The 24,013-nt window shown below is 40.1% G+C and overlaps 1 protein-coding gene across 3 annotated transcripts in view; it reads left to right on the top strand.

Annotated features, from left to right (window-relative positions):
* Window positions 1-24,013, top strand: part of LOC117995356 (protein NDRG3-like) — a 65,066-nt gene that overhangs the window by 23,726 nt on the left and 17,327 nt on the right. For all 3 annotated transcript variants that reach the window (XR_011238428.1, XM_034983369.2, XM_069508705.1), the window contains exon 4: window positions 9,833-9,950. Coding sequence is in view for 2 of the 3 variants with exons in the window: in XM_034983369.2 (XP_034839260.1) it covers window positions 9,833-9,950 (118 nt within the window). In the remaining variant the exon portion in view is untranslated. The remainder of the gene's footprint in view (window positions 1-9,832; window positions 9,951-24,013) is intronic.

The following is a 24,013-nucleotide window of genomic DNA, read 5'->3' as shown; positions in this document are numbered from 1 at the left end:
TATATCAATTTATCTCGTCATTATCTAGGTTTATTGATATAATATAAAACATTTAAAAAAAAATGATTTTAAAGTTACGAGCCTCAAAAGATTCCTATTTTAAGGTGACGCAGGACGCTCGACCGAAATTGGCAGCGCACGTGGGTAACATGTTTGCTTTTCACTTGACATTGTATGAGAAAGTTGAGAGGCACGATGATTTTCACCAAAATCAAGCGCGCGAAAAGGGTTCAGGAAAAGTATTTTTGAGAAAAAACTGCTGAATTTATGTTTGCAAAGTAAAATTATTTCAACTAATGAATAAATAAACTACGTCTAATGATAAATTGTTTTAGAATTTTCATATACCTAATCTTATTTATTTACGCCCAAAGTTGTCATTAATTTAGTGTTAAAATAGGAATCTTTTGAGCCTCGTAACTTTTAAATCAATATTTTTTTCAATGTTTTATAGATCAATAAACCTAGATAATGACGAGATAAATCGATATAAATCTTAGTTTTGTGCGTACAATATCAAATATTGTTGTAATTTCCCTCCTACGTTTGTATGAAGAAAGCACCGAACTGAGTCCCCTTAACACTAAATTTATGCCATCTTCGAGCGTAAATAAATAAGATTAGGGGTATAAAAATTCTAAAAGAATTTAACATTGGACATAGTTTGTTTATTCATTAGTTGAAATAACTATACTTTGTAAACATAAATTCAGTAGTTTTTTCTCAAAAATACTTTTCCTAAACCCTTTTCGCGCGCTTGATTTCGGTGAAAATCATCTTGCCTCTCACCTTTCTCATACAATATCAAGTGAAAAGCAAGCAGTTTACCCACGTGCGCTGCCAATTTCGGTCGAGCGTACTGCGTCACCTTAAGGCTGTTTAAGTATGTTATTTCTACTTTGTGTCATCATTTGAGTTTGCAATGCTCTTTCTTCTACTTCTTCTTCACTCTGGACTGGTTTCCGCACTTAAACGTTTCCGTCTGTTGTGCGTGCATTGCCCCTCCCCGCTGAAGTCTTTACTCCAGCCATCCAAGCTCGCTCCAGAAGCCGAGTAGACCGCCCAGGTTGCCGAGGGCTTCATGGAGTGAGGTCGGGGAACCCAAACGGCGTTCGCGTTGTTCTGCCACGCTCGTGCACTCTAGGACCACGTGCGTCGGTGTTTCATCGACCTCCATGCAGGCCCTGCACACTGCACAGAGGACTGTTGGTGACACCCAGTGTTTCCATGTACACGGTAATTACCGTAGATGCACCGTAATTCAGCCCTAATCTACCGTCAAGGTAATATGGCCATTACTTTGACCGTGTCACCGTAATACAAAATCACGTTAAAAATTCATAATATACTGCGTAATAGTAGTATTTCGTCCTTATTCAAGCAATTAGGAAGGAGTAAAATGTAAAACTAATGAGATTTAACAAAATATTAATATGAATAAATCCGTATATGAAAAAGATATTGCTATGCTAGGAGAGTCAGATTCAGAATAATATTAATAGCTGATTAAAAAGCTAATTCGTGACTTTTTTTCTTTTAAAAATGACACGGTAATTTACACGGTATTCTTTTAGCTAATCCACCGTAATTTAATCTAGAAACACCGTAATTTTAACCCTTGAACACGGTAATTCTCGATTTACATATGGAAACACTGGTGACACCTATAACGAAAAGGTGTTTGTTTAGTGGGCTTTGCCCTGTTATCAGTGTTAGCAATGCTCATAGTTCGCATTGAAAATTGTCTTTTTTTATACAAGTTAGCTTTTAACTGCAATCTCACCTGGTGGTAAGTGATGATTCAGACTAAGATGGAAGTGGGCTAACCTGGACTGGCTGACGGGCAGTTTTTTATTAAACCCATATGCCTATACGCCTTTGGTTTTTATACGACATCGTCCCAGCTAAATCGCTTGGCGGCACGGCTGTACCGGTAGGATGGTAGCCACGGCCGAAGCCTCCCACCTAATTGTGTTATAGTGACGTGAAATGAAAGAAAAATAATTTGGGCTACCTAGCGTCAAATGTACTAACATTTGACGCCTGCCAGTGACGCTGAGGCCTCGACTTTTTGTTAAAAGGTCCCTAACTGTCGTGAACTGTGCTATAATGACGTGAAATGAAAGAAAAATAGGGCTACCTAGCGTAAATTTTTTTTTTTGGTTAAGTTAATTGACTAATATTCCCCTTTCCCCTCCAATTAAGCGTAAAGCTTGTGCTAGGACTAGGTACGACAATAGTGCAACGGGTGGGATTTGAACCGGCGACCTTTCGGTTTTCAGTCCGCTCCTTTAACCGTTGAGCTATCGAGGCTCTCAAATGTACTAACATTTGACGACGCTTGTCGAGGCTTGTTCGTTGTTATTGTTTGTTAGAAGTTCCCTAACTGTCGTGAACTGTGGTATCTTGGTATAAGATCGTTTGAGTTAGCAATGCTCATAGTTCGCCTTGAAAGTTGTCATAGCAGATTCAAGATGGTGTTCAGGCGTTCCTTTGTGGCGAGCAGAATTGGCTCTTAACGATGTTCTCAAAGATTCAAAGATTCTTTATTTGCGGAAACATTTTACAACGAGATGTTATTACATAAAATTGTCCAGTAGAAATGTTTCGCCTAAAATATTAGGCATGCAAAACAATTAGTAAACCTAGTAAAACAATAACTATAAGTAATTTGACGCACGTTGTCTTTGTCTATGTTAAAATTCAAAATTTAAAAATGTCTTAAGTTGAAAAAAATTCGTTAATGTTATATAATGTCTTGTCTATTAAAAAATCATGCAATTTATTCTTAAATTTATTTATATTATTACATTTCCTTATCTCCCCTGGTATCTAATTATATATCTTTACCGCCATGACACAAACACTTTTGTTAAGGAATGAGGTTTTGTGAGTGGGAAACCGAAATCTGTCTTTACAGCGTTCTCGGTTAATTCGAACAAACAAATTTTCGTTATTTCTTAAAAATAGAGCTAGTTCTCTCTGCGTCACTTGCTCCATACAAACCTAGTTTGGTTATGCTACCCTATTAGACTCGATGTATGTAGGTTATTTTGTAGAAGCGTTCCAGTAACTAATATCTATGTCTGTGGTTTGTCAGGTTTTCTTAAAAATAACCAGTTATAAAGTTGCACGGGGTCAAAGATTTCTATGTAAACCTTTAGACCATGTGACTTTTGGAACTGAATACTTTAGCGGAAATCTGGAAACCACAGATATTAGTTCCTAGAACGCATCTACAAAACATTGAGTTTAATCAGCTCGTATCTAAATCTATATCTATACTATTATATAAAGAGGTAATGTCGTTAAGTTTGTTTGTAGGGGGTAATCTCTGGAACTACTGAACCGATTTAAAAAATTCTTTCACCAGTAGAAAGCTAAATTATTCCTGAGTGACATAGGCTATACGGGATCTTTAAAAACCTAAATCCCCGGGGATCAGCTAGTAATATATAAAAGGAAAAGGTGACTGATTGACTGACTGCCTGACTGAGTGATCCATAAACGCACAGCTCAAACTACTGAACGGATCGGGCTGAAATTCTGCATGCAGTTAGCTATTATGAGGTAGGCATCCGCTAAGAAAGGATTTTTGAAAATTCAAACCCTAAGGGGGTGAAATAGGGATTTGAAATTTGTGTAGTCCACGCGAACGAAGTCGCGAGCATAAGTTAGTTCAAAGAGCCAAACTACGTTTGTATGGAGGAGTGACGGAACCTCTCTTTTAATTGCTGCGGGAGTGCTCTCCAGCCTCTGTAAACAAGTTTATCTATCGATCAATACAAGTTCTCTAGAAGCATTTGAGTGCACTTCATTCCCTTGGCGGCGATCGCTTTAAAAGAAATCATTGTGGCTAATTCCATTGTACACAATCTCTAAACTAAACTAAAATGGCACGTCTAAATCTATTGCTATCCCTTTCATAATGTTGCTTGCGGAAAAGGATGGCACTAAATTTAGACCTGCTAATTTAGTTTAGTTTAGAGATTGTGTACAAGAGAATCGGCCCCAATGAGGCTCTAAACTACCTTCTTTTTGTACTGGTTTTCCTCTTAATTTTTTTTAAATTCAGATACAAGTTAGCCCTTGACTGCAATCTCATCTGGTGGTAAGTGATGAGGCAGTCTAAGATGGAAGCGGGGTAACCTGGACTGGTTAACGGGCAGTTTTTTATTAAACCAATACGCCTTTGTTAGCCTAGCTAAGCTAAAGCTGTGATAGCCTAATGGTTAGGACGCGTCCGCCTTCTAATCGGAGGTCGGGGGTTCGATTCTGGGCACGCACCTCTAACTTTTAAGAGTTATGTGCGTTTTAATTAATTAAATATCACGTGCTTTAACGGTGAAGGAAAACATCGTGAGGAAACCTGCATGCCTGAGTGTTCTCTATAATGTTCTCAAAGGTGTGTGAAGTCTACCAATCCGCACATGGCCAGCGTGGTAGACTATGGCCATAACCCTTCTCACTCTAAGAGGAGACCCGTGCTCTGTAGTGAGCCAATAATGGGTTGATCATGATGATGATACGCCTTTGGTTTCTACATGGCATCGTCCCAGTGAAATCGCTTGACGGCACGGCTGTACCGGTAGGGTGGTAACTAGCCACGGCCAAAAAAATAACTAGTCTCCCAGTCTTCCCAATATATTTACTATAATATAATTTTTGTACGACAAAACATTCACAGTTACAAAAAACAGTGATCTCCATGATAGGCAAACTAGAAACAAAAATAAGCTAGCTACTCCTGCGCTCCGCCTCTGGAAGGTGGGAAAGTCATTTGTGGGAATGAGTGTAATATTTTATAATAAAATGCCACAAGCAATTTTAGACTTGCCTTTACACAAGTTTAAAAAATGTGTTAAAAGTATGCTCCTAAAAAAAGCATATTATACAGTCGCAGACTATGTAAACGATAAAAAAGCTTGGATTTGACTCGCTCCAGCAATGCACGGGGCTGCAATGGCTTGTATAGTACGGTATAATAACATTGTAAATTGAAAAATTAAAAAGAGCAACCGCCGAGTTTCTTGCTGGTTCTTCTCGGTAGGAACGGCATTCCGAACCAGTGGTAAATTAAAACTACCTGACTATTCATAAACACTTGTAAAAAGTTTACATGAATAAAAAAACATTCTATTCTATTATATTCTATTATATTCTATTCTATTCTCCTACCAGATTAGACCAGAGAAAATTTAGTAATTATAAAATTCTGAATTACCTCTTAATTCGGCTCTTTTATTGCCTCTAATTCAAGCCTCTGTAAACAAGTTTATCTATCGACCTATTCAAGTTCTCTACAAGTGTCGCTCGACGTTTGAGTGCGCTTCATTCCCTTGGCGGCGATCGCTTTAAAAGAAATCAATGAGGCTCCAGTTTTACTTCTTTTTGTAATGGTTTTCCCTCTTAATCTGTACCCTTATTATAAATGTGAAAGTGTTGTTTGTTTGTTGGTTTGTCCTTCAATCACGTCGCAACGGTGCAACGGATTGACGTGATTTTTTGCATGGGTATATTTTTATCCCGGAAATCAAAGAGTTTCTACGGGATTTATAATAAACCTAATTATAAGCGGACGAAGTCGCAGGCATCAGCTAGTTTTTTCAGATTCAGATACTAGTTAGCCCTTGACTGCAATCTCATCTGGTGGTAAGTGATGATGCAGTCTAAGATTGAAGCGGGCTAACCTGGAAAGGATATGGCAGTTTTTATTAAACCCATGCCCCTTTGGCTTATATATACGGCATAGTACTGGAACGCTTGACGCATGGCTTTGCCGGTAAGGTGGTAACTAGCCACGGCCGAAGCCTCCCACCAGGCAAAAATTAAGTTATGCTGCAGCCGTAATAACTAGTTATAAGAACATGTTATGAAGAAATATCTAGCTCCCTCCTGATTCATTATAGAAGTTTCAAAAACTACACCAGTAGGATATATTCTAGATACTAATATATAAAGTTTGCACAACTTCGAAGTCCTCCATAACTGACGACTTACAAGAAAACGATTTTACAACCCGCCGGTACGTTAGTACTATTATATTATTCTGTGCCGCCGCGCCGGGAAGATGCTAGTTCGCAACTAAGGTCTAGCGCAGACGACCGACTGACGTTATTCACAATAAATTTAACTAAAATCAGTATAGTTCTCGGCAGTTAAATAGTCGTGTCTGACTTACGATGCAAGTGCGAGCTTGCACAGGTATTGTTCCATGCGCTCGTGTACTGTGTACAAATGTAGCACTCACACTAATGCAGATGGCGAACTCGGGGTGCAACGCGGCGCGCGGGACTGCGTCGCGCGCCCCACTGATGCCTAAAAATGCAATTGCGACGCGTCTTGCGATTTCGAGGACGTCTATTTAATTGGCGTAGACTATACAAGTTGATCCGCGTAAAATCTAACCCGCATACAGTCTTTTCAGTTTCAGTTTTTGCTTTTCTGACAAGGCTTTTCAGTTGGATTGGGAATAAAATAATCTTTCAATTGTTATAAAATTTGATTAAAAACAGATGAACGCTTACTCACCAACCCCAGTTGTAACGAGGAAAGTAGGCAACGACGTGATTGAAGGGCAAACCAAGAAACCAACAAACAAACACACTTTCGCATTTATAATATGGGTAGTTATAAATCGGTATCTGACTTAGTTTTAGATCTAGAACAACAAAAAAATAGAATTATAATATTTAAGGCGCTTTGAAAGCATAGTAAAATGTGTTTTCCCTTATCAAATAAAAGCGTCTATGCTTCAAGGAAAACGTCGTTAGGAGTATTCCCTGGTATTATAGAATTCCGAGAACATAGTTATGCTCAAAGAGCTTAAAATATATGGCTGCTATCGGGAACATTTTAACAAAATGATATAATGCATCATAGCAGTACAATTTACGGAATTTACTGGAGTTATGAACAATATTTGCGACGACATTATAGAAAGAGCCAGCGCGTGCCAGACCTTCGTTATTTTTTTTTTATTTTTTTATTCAGATACAAGTTATCCCTTGACTGCAATCTCACCTGATGGTAAGTGACGATGCAGTCTAAGGTGGGAGCGGGCTAACCTGGAAGGGGTATGGCAGTTTTTACTAGACCCATACCTTTGGTTTCTTCACGGCATCGTACCGGAACGCTAAATCGGTTGGCGGCACGTCTTTACCGGTAGGGTGGTAACTAGCCACGGCCGAGGCCTCCCACCAGACCAGACCAGAAATTTAGAAATTATAAAATTTCAAATCCCTGCCAGGAATCGAACCTCCCACTAATAAGACCACAGCGCTTACCACCATAGATAACATTACCGTGGCCAGGGAGATCGTCAATATTTTATAAAAGCTGAAAGTTTCTCAGCGTATTGTCCGCCACACTAGGAGGTTTGTTTGGATCATGGTGGCTTTGTCTTTTTTTTTAAATATTAACGAAAGCCAAGTTTATCATGCTGACTAATACTCCCCTTTATCCTCTAATTAGTGAGAGGCCCGAGAGCGAACCCCGGACCCCTCGACTAGGAGGCCGACATCTTAAGCACTAGACTATCGCGGCTGTTATATACAGCTGCTCCTAAAGTTTCGCGGGTCCTAAAGGTGTTGCACTGCTGTACAGGACGATATTGCCTACACCATGTACCACCTATATACCTCGAATAAACATTATTCTATTCTATTCTATTCTATTTTGGAACCTCATTAAAACTTTGTACTGGGAAACATTTTGAACAACTTTCGTTTTTTTTGCTGAGTCAACCTATACATTAACCTATAATAAGATTAGTGGGTGATAGCCTCATCATCATCATCATGATCAACCCATCGCCGGCTCACTACAGAGCACGGGTCTCCTCTCAGAGTGAGAAGGGTTTTGCCATAGTCAACCATACTGACCATGTGCGGATTGGTAGACTTCACACACCTTTGGGAACATTATACAGAACTCTCAGGCATGCAGGTTTCCTCACGATATTTTCCTTCACCGTTAAAGCAAGTGATATTTAATTAATTAAAACGCACATAACTCCGAAAAGTTAAGAGGTGCGTGCCCGGGATCGAACCCCCGACCTCCGATTAGAAGGCGGACGTCTTAACCACCTTTAAAGGAAACAGATACAAAATTTTGCATGTATAATATTTAGATGATAATAAAATGATAACGCCAGTATTAAACACGCCTTCTTCATCATCATCAACCAATAGACGTCCACCGCTGGACATAGGTCTCTTGTAGGGACTTCCACACGCCACGGTTTTCCACGCCACGCTGCCTGAATCCAGCGGCTCCCTGCGACTCTTCTGATATCGTCCGTCCACCTAGTGGGGGTCATCCAACGCTGCGTCTTCCGGTGCGAGGTCGCCATTCCAACACCTTGGGACCCCAACGTCTATCGGTTGTACGAACTATGTGCCCTGCCCATTGCCACTTCAGCTTCGCAATCCGTTGAGCTATGTCGGTTACTCTAGTTCTCCTACGGATCTGCTCATTTCTGATTTGATCACGTAGAGAAACTCCAAGCAACGCCTTATTATATCTTAGAAAATGTGAACTTTTTGAATCTCTGGCACACTAGCCTACATTGCACTAATTGGGGTCATACCTTAAAACTCATTAAAACCATAGAAAGCGAACATTCTAACAAACAAGCTACCTTGAATAAATTAGGGCAAGAAATTCCTAATGAGCTACCTTAACTTGTGTAACACTTAAATATAAACTCTATTTGTGTTAGCATAAAGTTGAATATCTAAAGTTAAATTAGTCTCGGTCATGTTTGAATTTAACTTGCTAACAATGCTAACAATCATAAAAATATTGAATAGAAGCAAGCGTGACTTTATTACGTCCATTGATGTTGGAATCCCCCATTACGTCCTTGATAGTCTAGAAACAATCTCCTTTACAGGACGCACCAGAAAGTAATGTACATCGACCATAGATAGCAGATTTGCAGAGCTTGTCTCTGTCGACAGACCGACAAAACGTCATCAGTGCCCTTATTATAAATGCGAAAGTATGTTAGTTTGTTGGTTTGTCCTTCAATCACGTCGCAACGGTGCAACGGATTGACGTGATTTTTTGTATGAGTATAGATAAAGACCTGTAGAGTGACATAGGCTACTTTTTATTCCGGAAAATCAAAGAGTTCCCACTTGATTTTTAAAAACCTAATTCCACGCGGACGATGTCGCGGGTATCAGTTAGTAAAAGTGACGAAGACAATGCTGTACAAAGCCGAAATATCATTCTAATGGCCGATGCACATTACTTTTTGCCAAGTACTGTAATTTAGCTAAACTAGATGAATCTGTATCACAGTTCACGATAAACTTCTAACAAAACGTCGCGACTTCGTCGCTACTGGCAGGCGTCAAATGTTAGTAGATACATTTGACGCTAGATAACCCTAAGGTAGCCCTTTCTCACATATCTCTTCTCTTCATTCTTATTTGACATACGAGTATTGTTGGATCAAACCGACAGGCGCTCTAGTTCCTTCTGTCTTTATAGTACAACGTCATTTCACACTACGGGATACAAATTATATTATAGACCGGCCAAAATAGACATTCACGGTTACAATAATTCACATAAAGCTTAAAATTGGTACGAATGTTGGGAACGCGTGGCGAAAATCGGAACTCGGTCAAGTGTCCCCTTTGTTCTTGTTTGAATATTCCAAGCCTTTGTTCACCAACAGCGCCCCACTGTCAATGTCATTCAAGTGCCAAGAGAGCCTTGTCGCACTGTATTAAGGTTTTTGTTCGAACTAATTTTCGTTCGAAAGCTTGGTGTAGTCAGGTAAAGAATGCGTGATTGATTAGAGTTTGTTTGTCAACAGATTCGAGTTTCATGCCGTTCTTCAACTTCGTTGACATGCGCGCTCTGCTGGAGAACTTCTGCGTGTACCACGTGAACGCGCCGGGGCAGGAGGACGGTGCGCCCACGCTGCCTGAAGAGTGAGTACTACATATTAGAACTCTCTCTATTTTCTTTTTTTCCTTTCTTTTTTTTAAATTTCTAGACTCGCGCTTGGCTGCAATTAGACCGCCAAGTGATTCGCTAACTCAGTGTCTAACACTGAATGCAAGCCACAGAGGTTTGTTGGTTCTACATTGCTGCTTCACTGGGTGACGTTAAAATATTTGTTCGTAGAAAACCTTCAACGGATTAAAAATTGAGCTTGGTGCCTATCCTTTATTTCGCTAATTCAGTGTTAGACACTGAGTTAGCGAATCACCCCGCCGCGCTAGTGGGAAGTAAAAATGCAGCCCAAGGTGGAGCTCCCCCTTCTACACCTTGGTACGATCACCCCCACCGTGTAAACCGGCAGATAAATATTTTTGCGATAAAAAAAACACGTGGGGCGCATTATATATACTATTAATATCTATAAAGCGCTCGAGTATTTCTTTGTGAATATCATAGACTTATTTGGTGAATATAATATATATATTTTTTTAAATTTTGAAAACCTGTACGCGCTCTCCCTACCAGTGAAAGTGGTTACATCATATAACCTTTTTTCTTTTGGGTACTGATGATTAATGATAGATACCATAAAAAAACACGAAAAAAATATCATATATTTCGTAAAAGTTCACGATATATTGCAAATAAAACATCTGACTGACGCTAGAGGTCAACGAACCTTACATACTAAATAATATCTGTCCCGGCTGTACTCACGTGTGTAGTCGACGTTAGCCCGACTAGTTTCGAACCCATACGGGGTCCTTCAAGGGAGTCCGTTCGCGCACGCGCCGCGGTTTTGACTGCGGGACGCACGTGCCGCTGCCCGTAGCGCCCGTTGTGAGGGTGGCTGGGGTGGGGGGGGAGACAGCTGCCGATCGTCTCCCGACAGTTCCTGCTGTTCTTCATCACTGGAACCGTCACCGAAATCCAGGCACGCGGAGCTAATGGAACCTTACATAAGTAGGCCACTCGAAGTCAATGCTTTTTTTTCTAGCGTTCTGGTTACACCCTGTATACCACCACACTCACACAACATTAATATCTACATGGCACCCGTTCGAAGCGGGGGCGGGTCGCTAGTAATCTAAATATATAAAAGCGAAATACCACTCACTCACTCACTCACTGACTGACTGACTGACTAATCACGAAATCTCAGGAATTATACAGCCTACAAACTTGAAATCTGAAACGTAGGTTCTTTCAAGGGGGTAGGTATCAGATAAGAAAGGATCTAACTAAATTCCCCCCTTAAGGGGGTGAAATGGGAGTTGAAATTTTTAATGAAAATCCTATGTTTTTGAAGTTAGAGATATGAAAATTGGCAGTTAGGTAGTCTGGGTTCCGTGCCTTAAGGTGAGACTGAGTGAGTAGGTAAGTGAAGCCTTTTGCAGCGGGAAAATTTCTGATCTCATGAGAAACCAGAAATTTTACGCGGACGAAGTCGCGAGCAACTGCTTGTATTATATTATACGAAGTAGGAAACCAGTTCAGTGTGAGTTTGTGCGTGAATTGTTTGTGTTGCCAATTCCGCGCATGACTGCCCTTAGGTACTTTACTGCTGCCAGTTCAAAGGCTATACTCCCCAGATTTTATATCGGCCATGCTGTATGGTGGTTCACGTATCTCCGAAGGTTTTATAAAAATCTAGAAACCGTGAATTTAGGGTTAGATCACACAAAATAAATTAAATTGTGGTCATGAACTAATAATTATTAGTTCATGACAATTTGAATTTTTTAATTACTTAGTACTTTCAATTTTCAAACTATATCAAGTGGGGTATCATATAAAAGGGCTTTATCTGTGTATTCTAAAACAGATTTTTATTTATTTTTATGTATCATAGTTTTTGAATTACCGTGCAAAATGTCGAAAAAATACGACTGTAGTACGGAACCCTCGTTGCGCGAGCCTGAGTCGCACTTGGCCGGTTTTTTCTATCTTATCTATCTTCGTAGAAACTGATTGAGTCTAAAGCGGATTGCGAGTGACAGGAATGCAGACAATATGTTCTTTGGAACAAATTGATACTGTGAAACGCCGCATCTAGCGGAACATTCATATCATATATAATATCTGTCCCGGCTTTACTCACGTGTTTAGCCGACGTTAGTCCGACTAGTTTCGAACCCATCCGGGGTGGGTTTGAGGAGGGAGCGGGGGTTCGGGCGGGGGGGGGGGGGGGGGGTTGTTAGTCACAACCGCGGCGCGTGCACGAACTGCCTCCCTTGAAAAAGGACCCCGGACGGGTTCTAAACTAGTCGGGTTAGCGCCGACTAAACACGTGAGTAAAGCCGGGACAGATATTATATATTATGGAAACCACTCACGATAGTTTAAACGTTAAAACATTCATATCGCTGGTTTTCAACCATCGCCTCTGATTTCTGTCAGTGTCATTGAGCTAGATAGGTAAATTGTAGGTGACTAACGCACGTCTAGAGTGTGCGCTCGAAGGAAATCCGTTGGATGCCCACCTTTTATTCACTTACGAGTTACGACGAGCGATAAAGTTAACTATAGTACGCGACACGCCGAGATGGGAACGCCCGCGCGCCAACCCGGTGCAGGATAGCACGGGTGACGTGCGGGTGTACGCCCCGCCCCCCCCGCCTCATTCCCCGATTGCCATCTCGTGCCTGTCGTGAACTATAGGTAGCTGTTATGACGGATGAGTTGACTAGACATGATAGCGAAACAGACTAAAATTGTCATAAGGACCTTTGGGGCCTGTTTTACAACTTTATCTAACGGATAAATAAGCTGTGATAGCCTAGTGGTTAAAACGTCCCGTAGAATTGCCACTTCAGCTTCGCAATCCGTTGAGCTATGTCGGTTACTCTAGTTCTCCTACGGATCTCCTCATTTCTGATTTGATCACGTAGAGAAACTCCAAGCAACGCCTTATTATATCTTAGAAAATGTGAACTTTTTGAATCTCTGGCACACTAGCCTACATTGCACTAATTGGGGTCATACCTTAAAACTCATTAAAACCATAGAAAGCGTACATTCTAACAAACAAGCTACCTTGAATAAATTAGGGCAAGAAATTCCTAATGAGCTACCTTAACTTGTGTAACACTTAAATATAAACTCTATTTGTGTTAGCATAAAGTTGAATATCTAAAGTTAAATTAGTCTCGGTCATGTTTGAATTTAACTTGCTAACAATGCTAACAATCATAAAAATATTGAATAGAAGCAAGCGTGACTTTATTACGTCAAGAAACAATCTCCTTTACAGTACGCACCAGAAAGTAATCTCTCCATCGCCCGCATCTTCGGACAAGGAATAAGATCGGATTTTTTGAAATTCTCACGGGATAAGTAAAAAAGCCGAGCCGAGTGAAATAGTCTATATATCTATAGTCTATATAATAGTCTAAATATATAAAAGGAAAAGGTGACTGACTGACTCACTGACTAACTAATCTATCAACGCACAGCTCATCTAAATATATAAAAGGAAAAGGTAACTAACTAACTGACTGACTGACTGACTAATCTATCAACGCACAGCTCATCTTAAATATTTATAAGAAAAAGGTGACTGACTGACTGTCTGATCTATCAACGCACAGTTCAAACTACTGGATGGATCGGGCTGAAATTTAGCATGCAGATAGCTATTGTGACGTAGGCATCCGCTAAGAAAGGATTTTTGAAAATTCAACTGCTAAGGAAGTAAAATTGAAGTTTGAAATTTGTGTAGTCCACGCGGACGAAGTCGCGAGCGTAAGATAGTCAGTTAATAAACACCCTTTTATTAGCGAGCCTACGCACTATGCGGTTAGCCATGTGGCTGACCGTACACCATGTACCACCTATATACCTCGAATAAACATTATTCTATTCTATTCTATTCTATTAATCTATTTGTACGAGAAAGTAGTTTTTATAAGTACTGCGATGCGGCTGACGGCTGACCGCTCCGGTTGTTCTGAGCGCTGCGTACCTCGAATAAACATTATTCTATTCTATTAATCTATTTGTACGAGAAAGTAGTTTTTATACGTACTGCGATGCGGCTGACGGCTGACCGCTCCGGTTGTTCTGAGCGCTGCGGCCCGACTGACGGCTAGCCGGACGGTTGCCCTACACACTACGCGGATAGTGCTAGTTAACCGCAAGCGCAACCGCGTCCTGCGGTTAGCCGCACGTCTGGCCGCATTCCGGCTAACCGCATAGTGCGTAGGTGCCCTTAGTGCTTGTGAACATTTCGAGCACGTAGCGGGTATGTGGCAGGTGTCGCTGCAATTTGGGGCAGCTTCAAGCCAACGTCGAAGGTGCGATCTCTGCAGGCTTGACATTCCCAACACGCGCTTCCTGAATGCTATCATTAGGAGCGAAATATTTTATGTACAGAGGTATTACCCGTCGGAAATACCTGCGCACCTGGCTTAGCCACGTCATGCAACGAACTTGCGTTGACAACGGCGCTGGTAGAACGTAGATCGGACTTTTTGAAATTCTCACGGGATAGGTAAAAAAGCGAGCCGAGTGAAGCAGCGGGCGGTCGCTAGTGAGTTAATAAACACCCTTTTGTTAGTGCTTGTGAATATTTGGAGCACGAAGCGGGTATGTGGCAGGTGTGGCTGCAATTTGAGGCAGCTTCGACCCAACGTCGAAGGTGCGATCTTTGCAGGCTTGACATTCCTAACACGCGCTTCCTGAATGCTGTCATTAGGAGCGAAATATTTTATGTACAGAGGTATTACCCGGCGGAAATATCTGCTCACCTGGCTTAATGACGTCATGCAACGTACTTGCGTTGGCAACGGTGCTGGTAGAACGTAGATCGGATTTTTTGAAATTTTCACGGGATAGGTAAAAAAGCGAGCCGAGTAAAGCAGCGGGCGGTTGCTAGTGAGTTAATAAACACCCTTTTGCTATAATAGCTATCTGCAGGCGAAATTTCAGCCCGATCCGTCCAGTAGTTTGAGCTGTGCGTTGATAGATCAGTCAGTCAGTCAGTCAGTCAGTCACCTTTTCCTTTTATATATTTAGATAAATGTCTTAAACCAGAATAGGTGGAAATGGGCGAGCTGCGGGGGAGCGCGAGGGGAAGCGGATTCCAGTGAGGTGCTCAGATATTTCCGACGGGTTGTACCGTTTAGTTTATAAGGCTGCAAAGCGATAAGGCGGGGTTTACACGGGTGACTATTAGCTGCACGATTTTCGCCGTACGTCGACTGTCCAAAACTTATTTCACATTACGAGATATAAATTATATTATAGTCCGGTCCGGTGTTGCCAACATTCGTACCAATTTAGAGCTAAAATCATCAGATACATCAGCTTCATCGTCGTTAACCTAAGGCCCCAGCCTCACAAAGCCATGGTCCGAGCCTCACTAGAAGCGTCTTTAGGCTAACATTACCCTGATATCTAGCCCTAAGGCTCAAATACAGACATACATTTTACCGGTCCTTCCAGTATTGAAAAAAAACTTTCGTAGTGTTTTTCACAGTATTCGTGATCATCACAGAATGACTTAAAGTTTTTTGAGGCTATAAATATAAAGATATTTTAAAACTCCAGATAGCAGACAAAGGTCTGGTCGCGGATTTAAGACTAGACTAGATTTTAATTCAAGAGTTAATCTTGTTACTTTACTGGAACATTGAGATATTCTCTTCAACGAATTATGCTTCTGACTTGTAAGAGAAAAGGTTGAATAAACTAATTAAGGGAGTTTTCAACTTTCGTTGCCCGTTGTGCAATAGGAAACCACTAAGAGAAGATTTAAGATTGCCAGATAAGCTCTTAATCTGTTGACAGTATGACTTTGCTCGAGTTTGCTGGGCAAACTTTGTTATACGACTAGCAAGAAAATCCTGATGAATATACTTCGAGCTTTCGATTAATAGATAAATAAATAAGCCTACCTCTAATTTTTTTGTTTAGTATATTTTCTTATACAGGTATATGTAATATGTCGGTAAAGAGCTCTAGGATCGTTTTATTTCCTTCTATTGGGCGTTTATCTACAGGGTTGTTATGTTGGCTTAATAGGAACGCGGGATACGATTCTACACAAGTACACAAGTCTTTCTCTCACCATCTTCAAACCATATTGTTATTCTTACGTCTCCTTGGTAACCCAGATTGTATCATAATGCGCAGACTCGATCAACGTCACTAGACAACGTTTGCGTCCCGATTACTGCCGAGTATCTCCGACATATATATTTTTTATCATCTTTTTTTATTTATTTTTCCATTATCAATACCTTTTTTTACTTTTTTCTTAAATATTATTGTTTATAAGGTATATCTAGCTCTAATTTTTCAGAGATCGTCCCAAACGCGGGCAAAGGCCTCCCCCTTTTTCTTCCAGGTATCCCTGTTAGCGACCAGACGCGTCCAGACTAGAGCACACGATATCGCTTTAGCTTTAGGAAATGCTAATCTTCTGTGGGCGGCACCTTGCATGGGTGCACCGTGCTGTTTGCTTCAGGGAAAAGTCCGGCCCTAAAGACTTGTATAGATTGGTAATGGGCCGCCATGTTTTGAAGCATGCTCTATGTGTCGTTTTATCCAAAGGTGCGTAATCACTAAGCACGTTAAGACGTTAGCCTTCTATTCTGGAAGTCGGAAGTTCGATTCTGAGCACGCACCTCTTACTTTTCGGAATTTAGTGCGTTTTAAGCATCGATATATAAATAATCAGATATGGTCAAGCAAACAAAAATTTTCACCTACTGTGTAAAATTGTTCTACCGAAATATTTATTTTATTTTATTTGAATAATAACGCCCGTTTCTATCCGAACATTGAGGGACATTTTATTAAATTTATATTGAGGTAAGGCATTGGGTTACTGGTTATTGACTTTACCTTAGCTTGATTAGCGTAATTTGGTTACGGAGAAGGGCACTGCGATCGAATACACAATGGTCGGATCGATCGGTTGAGCTTCATAGGCTTGCGTGACCTTGCTAAAGCCCATAGCAAATGTTTGTTGGTAAAATATACCGGTCGTAAAATCTATATCCATACTAACATTATAAATGCGAAAGTATGTCTGACTGTTCCACTAAACCGCTGAACAAATCTTGAAAAGCAAATTGCTATTGCGCTGGAACCATGTCTCATTAACATCGAAATGACGTCATTTTGACGTCAGTCGAAATAAAAATATACCATCAGCTCGAAACTTCAGTCAAGTGCTGACGTCACTAAAATGGCGGCCACGCGCATTAGCGATTTGCGTGACTTATACTCGTAACTTCTGTTTTAAGTTTGCTTTATTGACATTATTATCAAAAAAAGTCAACTATTGGCAGTAAAAATTGTACAATAATAATTGTACATATTTTGAATAAGTAAATGCTATGAGTGGGTTTGATTCCATTTTATTTTGAAGAGTGGAGTTAGTAGAGCATTAGATTAAGCAGTACGACTGTGCCCGTACCTACTTTGAGTCAATCTGAAGTAAACCGACATCGTTTACGGGCCGGAAGCGTGCTTGCGGCGTAGAGGCCTGCATCCGATGTGGGCTGTTTGTTGAAAGCGGACAACATGCCCCGTTTGTGGCACATTACAGCATTATTTACCCCACTACCTACTACACTAGAACTGTGCCGCTGATAATTTATACCTACGTAAAGCTTATAGCTATTTACATATTAGTAACCTATACACTTACAACGTTAGTTTTAGTTGACGCAAAAACCGAAACACGTTTCAAATATTTTTGCATAAAGAAAATACAAAATTTAAAAAATATTTAATGAAAATTTACGAAGTTATATAAGCTTGTTGTGTTGAGTCGTCGTCCTCGAAAAAAATGGTCACCCCAAGCAAGCCGCTGTGAGCGAACGGGACGGTTGGCGTCGATCTTGCGCGCTCCCACTCGCGCGGCTCGAGCCTCGAATCAGCTGATGCTTGCGGTCATTCAACTCGGTGTTCAAACTTGCAGGATTTTAAAGGATATTTTGGTCAAATATAACCCGTACTGAAAATGATTGCAATCGATTCTGATTCTGAACAAACTACTTTCAGGTTTTGCGTATACTAAAACTAACGTTGTATAATATAAAAGGAAAAGCTTACTGACTGACTGATTTGAAAGGCATGCAAATAGGGGATTGAAATTTGTGTAGTCCACGCGGACGAAGTCGCGGGCATAAGCTAGTTTGTTGACAAAAATCGGCGATAGACTAGTCGCTAAGACGTCTGTCTTCTATTCGGGAGGTCAGAGATTCTATCCCGGGCACAGACCTCTAACTTTTCGGAATTATGTGCGTTTTAAGTATCTAATTAAATATCACTTGCTTTAGCAGTGAAGGAAAACATCGTGAGGAAACCTGCCTGCCTGAAAGTTCTCCATAATGTTCTCAAAGGTATGAACTCTGTCAATCCGCATTCGGCTAGCGTGGTAGACTATGGCCAAACCATTCTCATAATGATGCAATTTGTTTGACATAATTGAACCCTACTTAATATTTTTAATAAAAACTAAAAAAAGAAATTCATGGATTCTTTTTTTTTTTCTTTAATAAATTTTCAGGCTTTATATTATGCAATTTCATTATGAATCAGGCTAGAATATGAAATATCTCGGGCACAATATGTAGTGGTAGGTAGTTAAATAAAATATAGGTTATCAGGTTAGGTTAGCAGTGCCAAAGAATCGATACACTCTGTATGATGTACACACAGTGAATAATCGCTTTTTCATCATAGTCGCCAAGCAGTGTTTCCATGTACGCGGTAATTACCGTGAAGAAAAAAGAATTAGCGAAATCGGTTCAGCTGTTCCCGAGATTTGCGATGAGCAACACATTTAAGTGATTCATTTTTAACCGACTTCAAAAAAAGGAGGAGGTTCTCAATTCGTCGGAATCTTTTTTTTATTTTTTTTTATTTTTTATGTATGTTCCCCGATTACTCGAAGACGCCTGGACCGATTTTGAAAATTCTTTTTTTGTTTGAAAGGGTATACTTCAAAGTTGGTCCCATTTAAATTTGGTGAAGATCTGATGAACATCTTCGAAGATAGATACTGGAACTCCTCAACGGATAAGAGTAAATTGCTCGCGATCAGTGTAATAGCTTAGTAAACAGTAGATTTTTAACCAGTCATAGCATAATTCCATGGGGCCACTAAAAATTGAAAAATAATTTAATTTATTACCGAATATATTATGTATACAAGAGTAAATATAGTTCCATAATAATATTTTTTGGGGTCGGTGCCAATGAGGTGCCATTGTGGAGTCTCATAAAAATATGAAGTCTAGACGATTCGCGCAGCTAAAGCTAATTGGCACCGGCACCAAAAAGTATTATTATGGAACTATATTAACTCTTGTATACATAATATATTCGGTAATAAATTAAATTATTTTTCAATTTTTAGTGTTTGTGTATCGAAGTCGGTTTTTATTTTTTTTGTAATTTTTTTTAATTATATTATGGAAGATATAACACTGACACGGTAATTGCATATGGCATATTACCTTGACCGTAGATTAGGGCCATTGACTTATATATTACTTCGTATGGACAGGGCTATTGAACAAACAAAATGGCACCGACTCGGTGGTGCTTTAGCACCAATGCAACCTCAGTGACGTCTGGATTTCAAACGGGTCGTTCATTAGTATCTAAGAGGTGGTGCTGATTTATTTTTTGGTTTCTAAACCGTGAAAAATTTTGTTCGCTTGACCATATCTTGTCATTTATATCGATGGTGTCACTCGATTAGTAAAGGAAGAAGCAGCAAGGAGAGGGAGGAACGGGCGTGGCGCTTGAACAAGATTTATGAAAGTTTGGTTGTTGTTCCGCAAGCACATGCCCCGCCACCTGCGAGGTTACTGCGGCCTATAAACTTGAAATTGGCTCTAAACTGAACACCGCTTTACAACAATTTGACCCAATAAAGTGCGGCGCCTGCCTGGTTACGTGTATTTATGGCTGAATGACGACTCCCTGGCGCAGTGGTAAGCTTCTTCTTCATAGTGCAGTCTCCTATCGGAGGTTGGCAACCATTAGGGCTATCTGCACCTTGGACACTGCTGCGCGGAATAAAGAACGGCTACTGGCGTAAACTGGCGTAAATTTTTGAGCGGCGATGTTCTTCTTCAGCCAGATGGTCTTCTGCCGGCTATTTTCCCCTGACTTATGAGCTGAAGGAGGTCGTACTTGCTATTACTCATGTGCAGTGGTAAGCGCTGTGGTCTTATTAGTGGGAGGTCCCTGGTTCAATTTCTGGCAGGGGTTTGGAATTTTATAATTTCTAAATTTCTGGTCTGGGTGGGACTAAGTCGCGAGACTTTGTCCACGCGGACTAAGTCGCGAGCATAAGCTAGTTTTATTATAAAATACTAGCTTATGTTCGCGACTATCAAAGACTCTCACTTGGCCGGTTTTTATATTATAGAGAAGATTATTCATGAATCATGATGTACGCTCAGCTGTTCTGTTTCCTTATCTATATGTTCTATCATATATAATTTCCAACCGATAAACGTCCACTGGTGGACATAGGGATTTTCACACGACACAATCTTGCGCCACCTGAAACCAGCGGCACCCTGCGATCCACCTGCTAGGTGGTGCGGTCGTCCAGGGATCTTACAACCAACCAAGAAACTCGGCGGTTGCTCATTCCAAAGATTTTATTGTCTGTTAATGGTCTTCGTATATCTACCCTCATTATAAAAATTATTGGAACACTATTAATTTAATAAACTATGACGCAAAAGTCCACTTCAGTTCGTGAGCGCTTTAAGCGGCATGCACATTGTAGCCTGTAGTGGTACCTCTCGAAAGCGCAGTGAGGGAGAAAAGATGACGCCATCAAGAGGCCCTCCAGTGCAGAGCCACCTTTATTTATGTTACGAGAGGGGTTAAGAGACCAAAGCTTCTATAAACTTTTTATATTCTTTGAGGGTACTTTTTATTTTATTTTTAAATTATTAGGGGGGGGAGGGGGACTAGATTGAATTTTCTTTGATTTGAAAGCTGATATTTTACACACACGAATAAACGTAATAGGATCATTATAAGAAAAAACCGGTCAAGAGCGAGTCTTATTTGCCCACGAAGGGTTCCGTATAAAAATTGTATTTTCCTTTCATAGATACTTTGATTTGTTTTATTATAGCGGCAATAGAAATAAACATTCTGTGAAAATTTATATCTTTCTATCTACTTCGGATCATGAGATGACCGCTGACAGACAGACGGATAGATGGACGGACAGCAGAGGTTTAGTAATACGGTCCCCTTGGGACTCTTCGCTTACTGAACTCTAAAAAGTGGTGACAGGCTACTGGTTAAAACTATAAGATTAAGATTTTTGCAGCAGTTTTTCAATTTTGTTGTTCTGATTATAATGCTATTTGTGGCTATTTCATAGCAAATATCTGACTGATCTATCAACGCAAGCTAAAACTACTGGACGGATCGGGCTGAAATTTGGCGTAGAGAACCGATAAAAACTTGTGGCTATTTCATAGCAAATATCTGACTGATCTATCAACGCAAGCTCAAACTACTGGACGGATCGGGCTGAAATTTGGCGTAGATAACCGATAAAAACAAATTTGTGGCTATTTCATAGCAAATATCTGACTGATCTATCAACGCAAGCTCAAACTACTGGACGGATCGGGCTGAAATTTGGCGTAATCATCCGATAAAAACAAATTTGAAAATTCAATCCCTGGGAGGATACCTATTATTATTATAGGTATACAAATTTGTGTAGTCCATGCGGATGAAGTCGCATGAATACGCTAGTTACGCTTATAGTTATAAATAACTAGATGATGCCCGCGACTTCGTCCTCGTGGATTTAGGTTTTTAAAAATCCTGTGGAACTCTTCAATTTTCCGGGATAAAAAGTAGTCTATGTCCTTCCCCGGGATGCAAGCTATGTCTGTACCAAATTTCGTCAAAATCGTTTGAACGGATGGGCCGTGAAAAGCTAGCAGACAGACATACAGCGAGACAGACAGACACACTTTCTCATTTATAATATTAGTATGGATTTTATCAACCAATGCGCCACCAATTTCAGTGTAGCTTGTTAGGAGCTAGTGAGGTTTGCAGTCTATTTACTCAATTTTCCAATAGAAACCAACTTATTTACCTACTTTAAAGTGTTTGAGGAACACCGCAAAATTTCCCCAGAGAGAAAACTCAAATCCCGCTCAAAACAAATCTCTTTTGACCAAAGGATTTTGAAATGAAATAAAATACTAGCTTTCAGTGTACTGATGTGCAGCGTTCAGGCAAGGCTACAAAACTTAAGGTGACGCAGGACGCTCGACCGAAATTGGCAGCGCACGTGGGTAACATGTTTGCTTTTCACTTGACATTGTATGAGAAAGTTGAGAGGCACGATGATTTTCACCAAAATCAAGCGCGCGAAAAGGGTTCAGGAAAAGTATTTTTGAGAAAAAACTGCTGAATTTATGTTTGCAAAGTAAAATTATTTCAACTAATGAATAAATAAACTACGTCTAATGATAAATTGTTTTAGAATTTTCATATACCTAATCTTATTTATTTACGCCCAAAGTTGTCATTAATTTAGTGTAAAAATAGGAATCTTTTGAGCCTCGTAACTTTAAAATCAATATTTTTTTCAATGTTTTATATATCAATAAACCTAGATAATGACGAGATAAATCGATATAAATCTTAGTTTTGTGCGTACAATATCAAATATTGTTGTAATTTCCCTCCTACGTTTGTATGAAGAAAGCACCGAACTGAGTCCCCAAGGGCAGGGTGTTAAGGATAATTTTATTATATATGTAGTTCGATGGATTAGTTATATAGATAGGTAGAAAGATAAATAGATAGTTAAGTAGTTAGATAGAAAGACATAATAGATATAAATGTAAAATATTCAATAGAATAGATTAAATAGATAGAGATCTGATTCGTTAAAGCCTAGATATATGTATTGGGTTGAAATTGCTTTACCTACTACCAAAAGAGCACCAGCAAGTAACTCGGCATGTGTCAATATAAAATAGGCACGGCACGGTATGTTCGCGCTCCCGATCGGCCCGTGATATCACTGGGGGCCATGCCCGAAAATCAGCGCTGCAGTCGACCGACTGCAGCAATAAGCTGAGGCAGCGCCCCGTTCGGCCAAGATAGACACTAAGCTAGTTTTAAGAAGTGGGTGCCTGGGCCTTGGGGAACCAGGGAGCATGGACACTGGTCGGCTCCTTGGTTCCCCAGGGACTACGACACCCTACCTGTTTCTACGTATTTGTAAATTTGGCTGAATAAAAGGTTTATATTATTATTATTATTATTAAGAACCTATGTAAATACCTATATCTCTATATATAAAATGAATCACCAAATGTGTTGCTGATCGCAAATTTCGTGAACAGCTGAACCGATTTCGATAATTCTTTTTTTATAATATTCCTTGAAGTACGAGGATGGAAAAAAATTGAATCGACAGTTAAGGCGGTACGGAGTTCGCCGGGGCAGCTAGTTTGTTATGGAAATAAAATATCAGTACCCTTATTATAATACGAAAGTGTGTTTGTTTGTTGGTTTGTCCTTCAATCATGTCGCAACGGTGCAACAGATTGACGTGATTTTTTGCATGGGTAAAGGCCTGGAGAGTGACACTTTTTAACCCGAAAAATCAAAGAGTTCCCGCGGTATTTTTAGGAAACCTAATTCCACGCGGACGAAGTCGCGGGCATCAGCTAGTTAAATATATAAATATAAGCCATGGGTACTTAAATGTTGGCGCAGGTCACATACGCAGTCAAGTTGACGCCTACAGACGTTGCTAAGTAACTGGGTACAAATAAATCATTGTATTAAATCACTAGTTCTTTCGTACCGCAGTTAAATAAATTAGTAGGTAAGTAACTGGGTATAATCACTTATCGTTATACGCAACCTCTTGTTAGAACATTTGCACCGGTATAAGTCTCGCAAATTGCTAATGCGCTTGACCGCCATTTTAGTGACGTCGGCACTAGACTGAAGTTTCGAGCTGATGGTATATTTTTACTAACTTTTACTTTAACGGTGAAGGAAAACA

Source organism: Maniola hyperantus, chromosome Z, assembly GCF_902806685.2.
Source record: "Maniola hyperantus chromosome Z, iAphHyp1.2, whole genome shotgun sequence".
NCBI lineage: Eukaryota > Metazoa > Arthropoda > Insecta > Lepidoptera > Nymphalidae > Maniola > Maniola hyperantus.
Note: the sequence above shows the minus strand (reverse complement) of the source record. Positions and strands in the feature narration are given on the sequence as shown.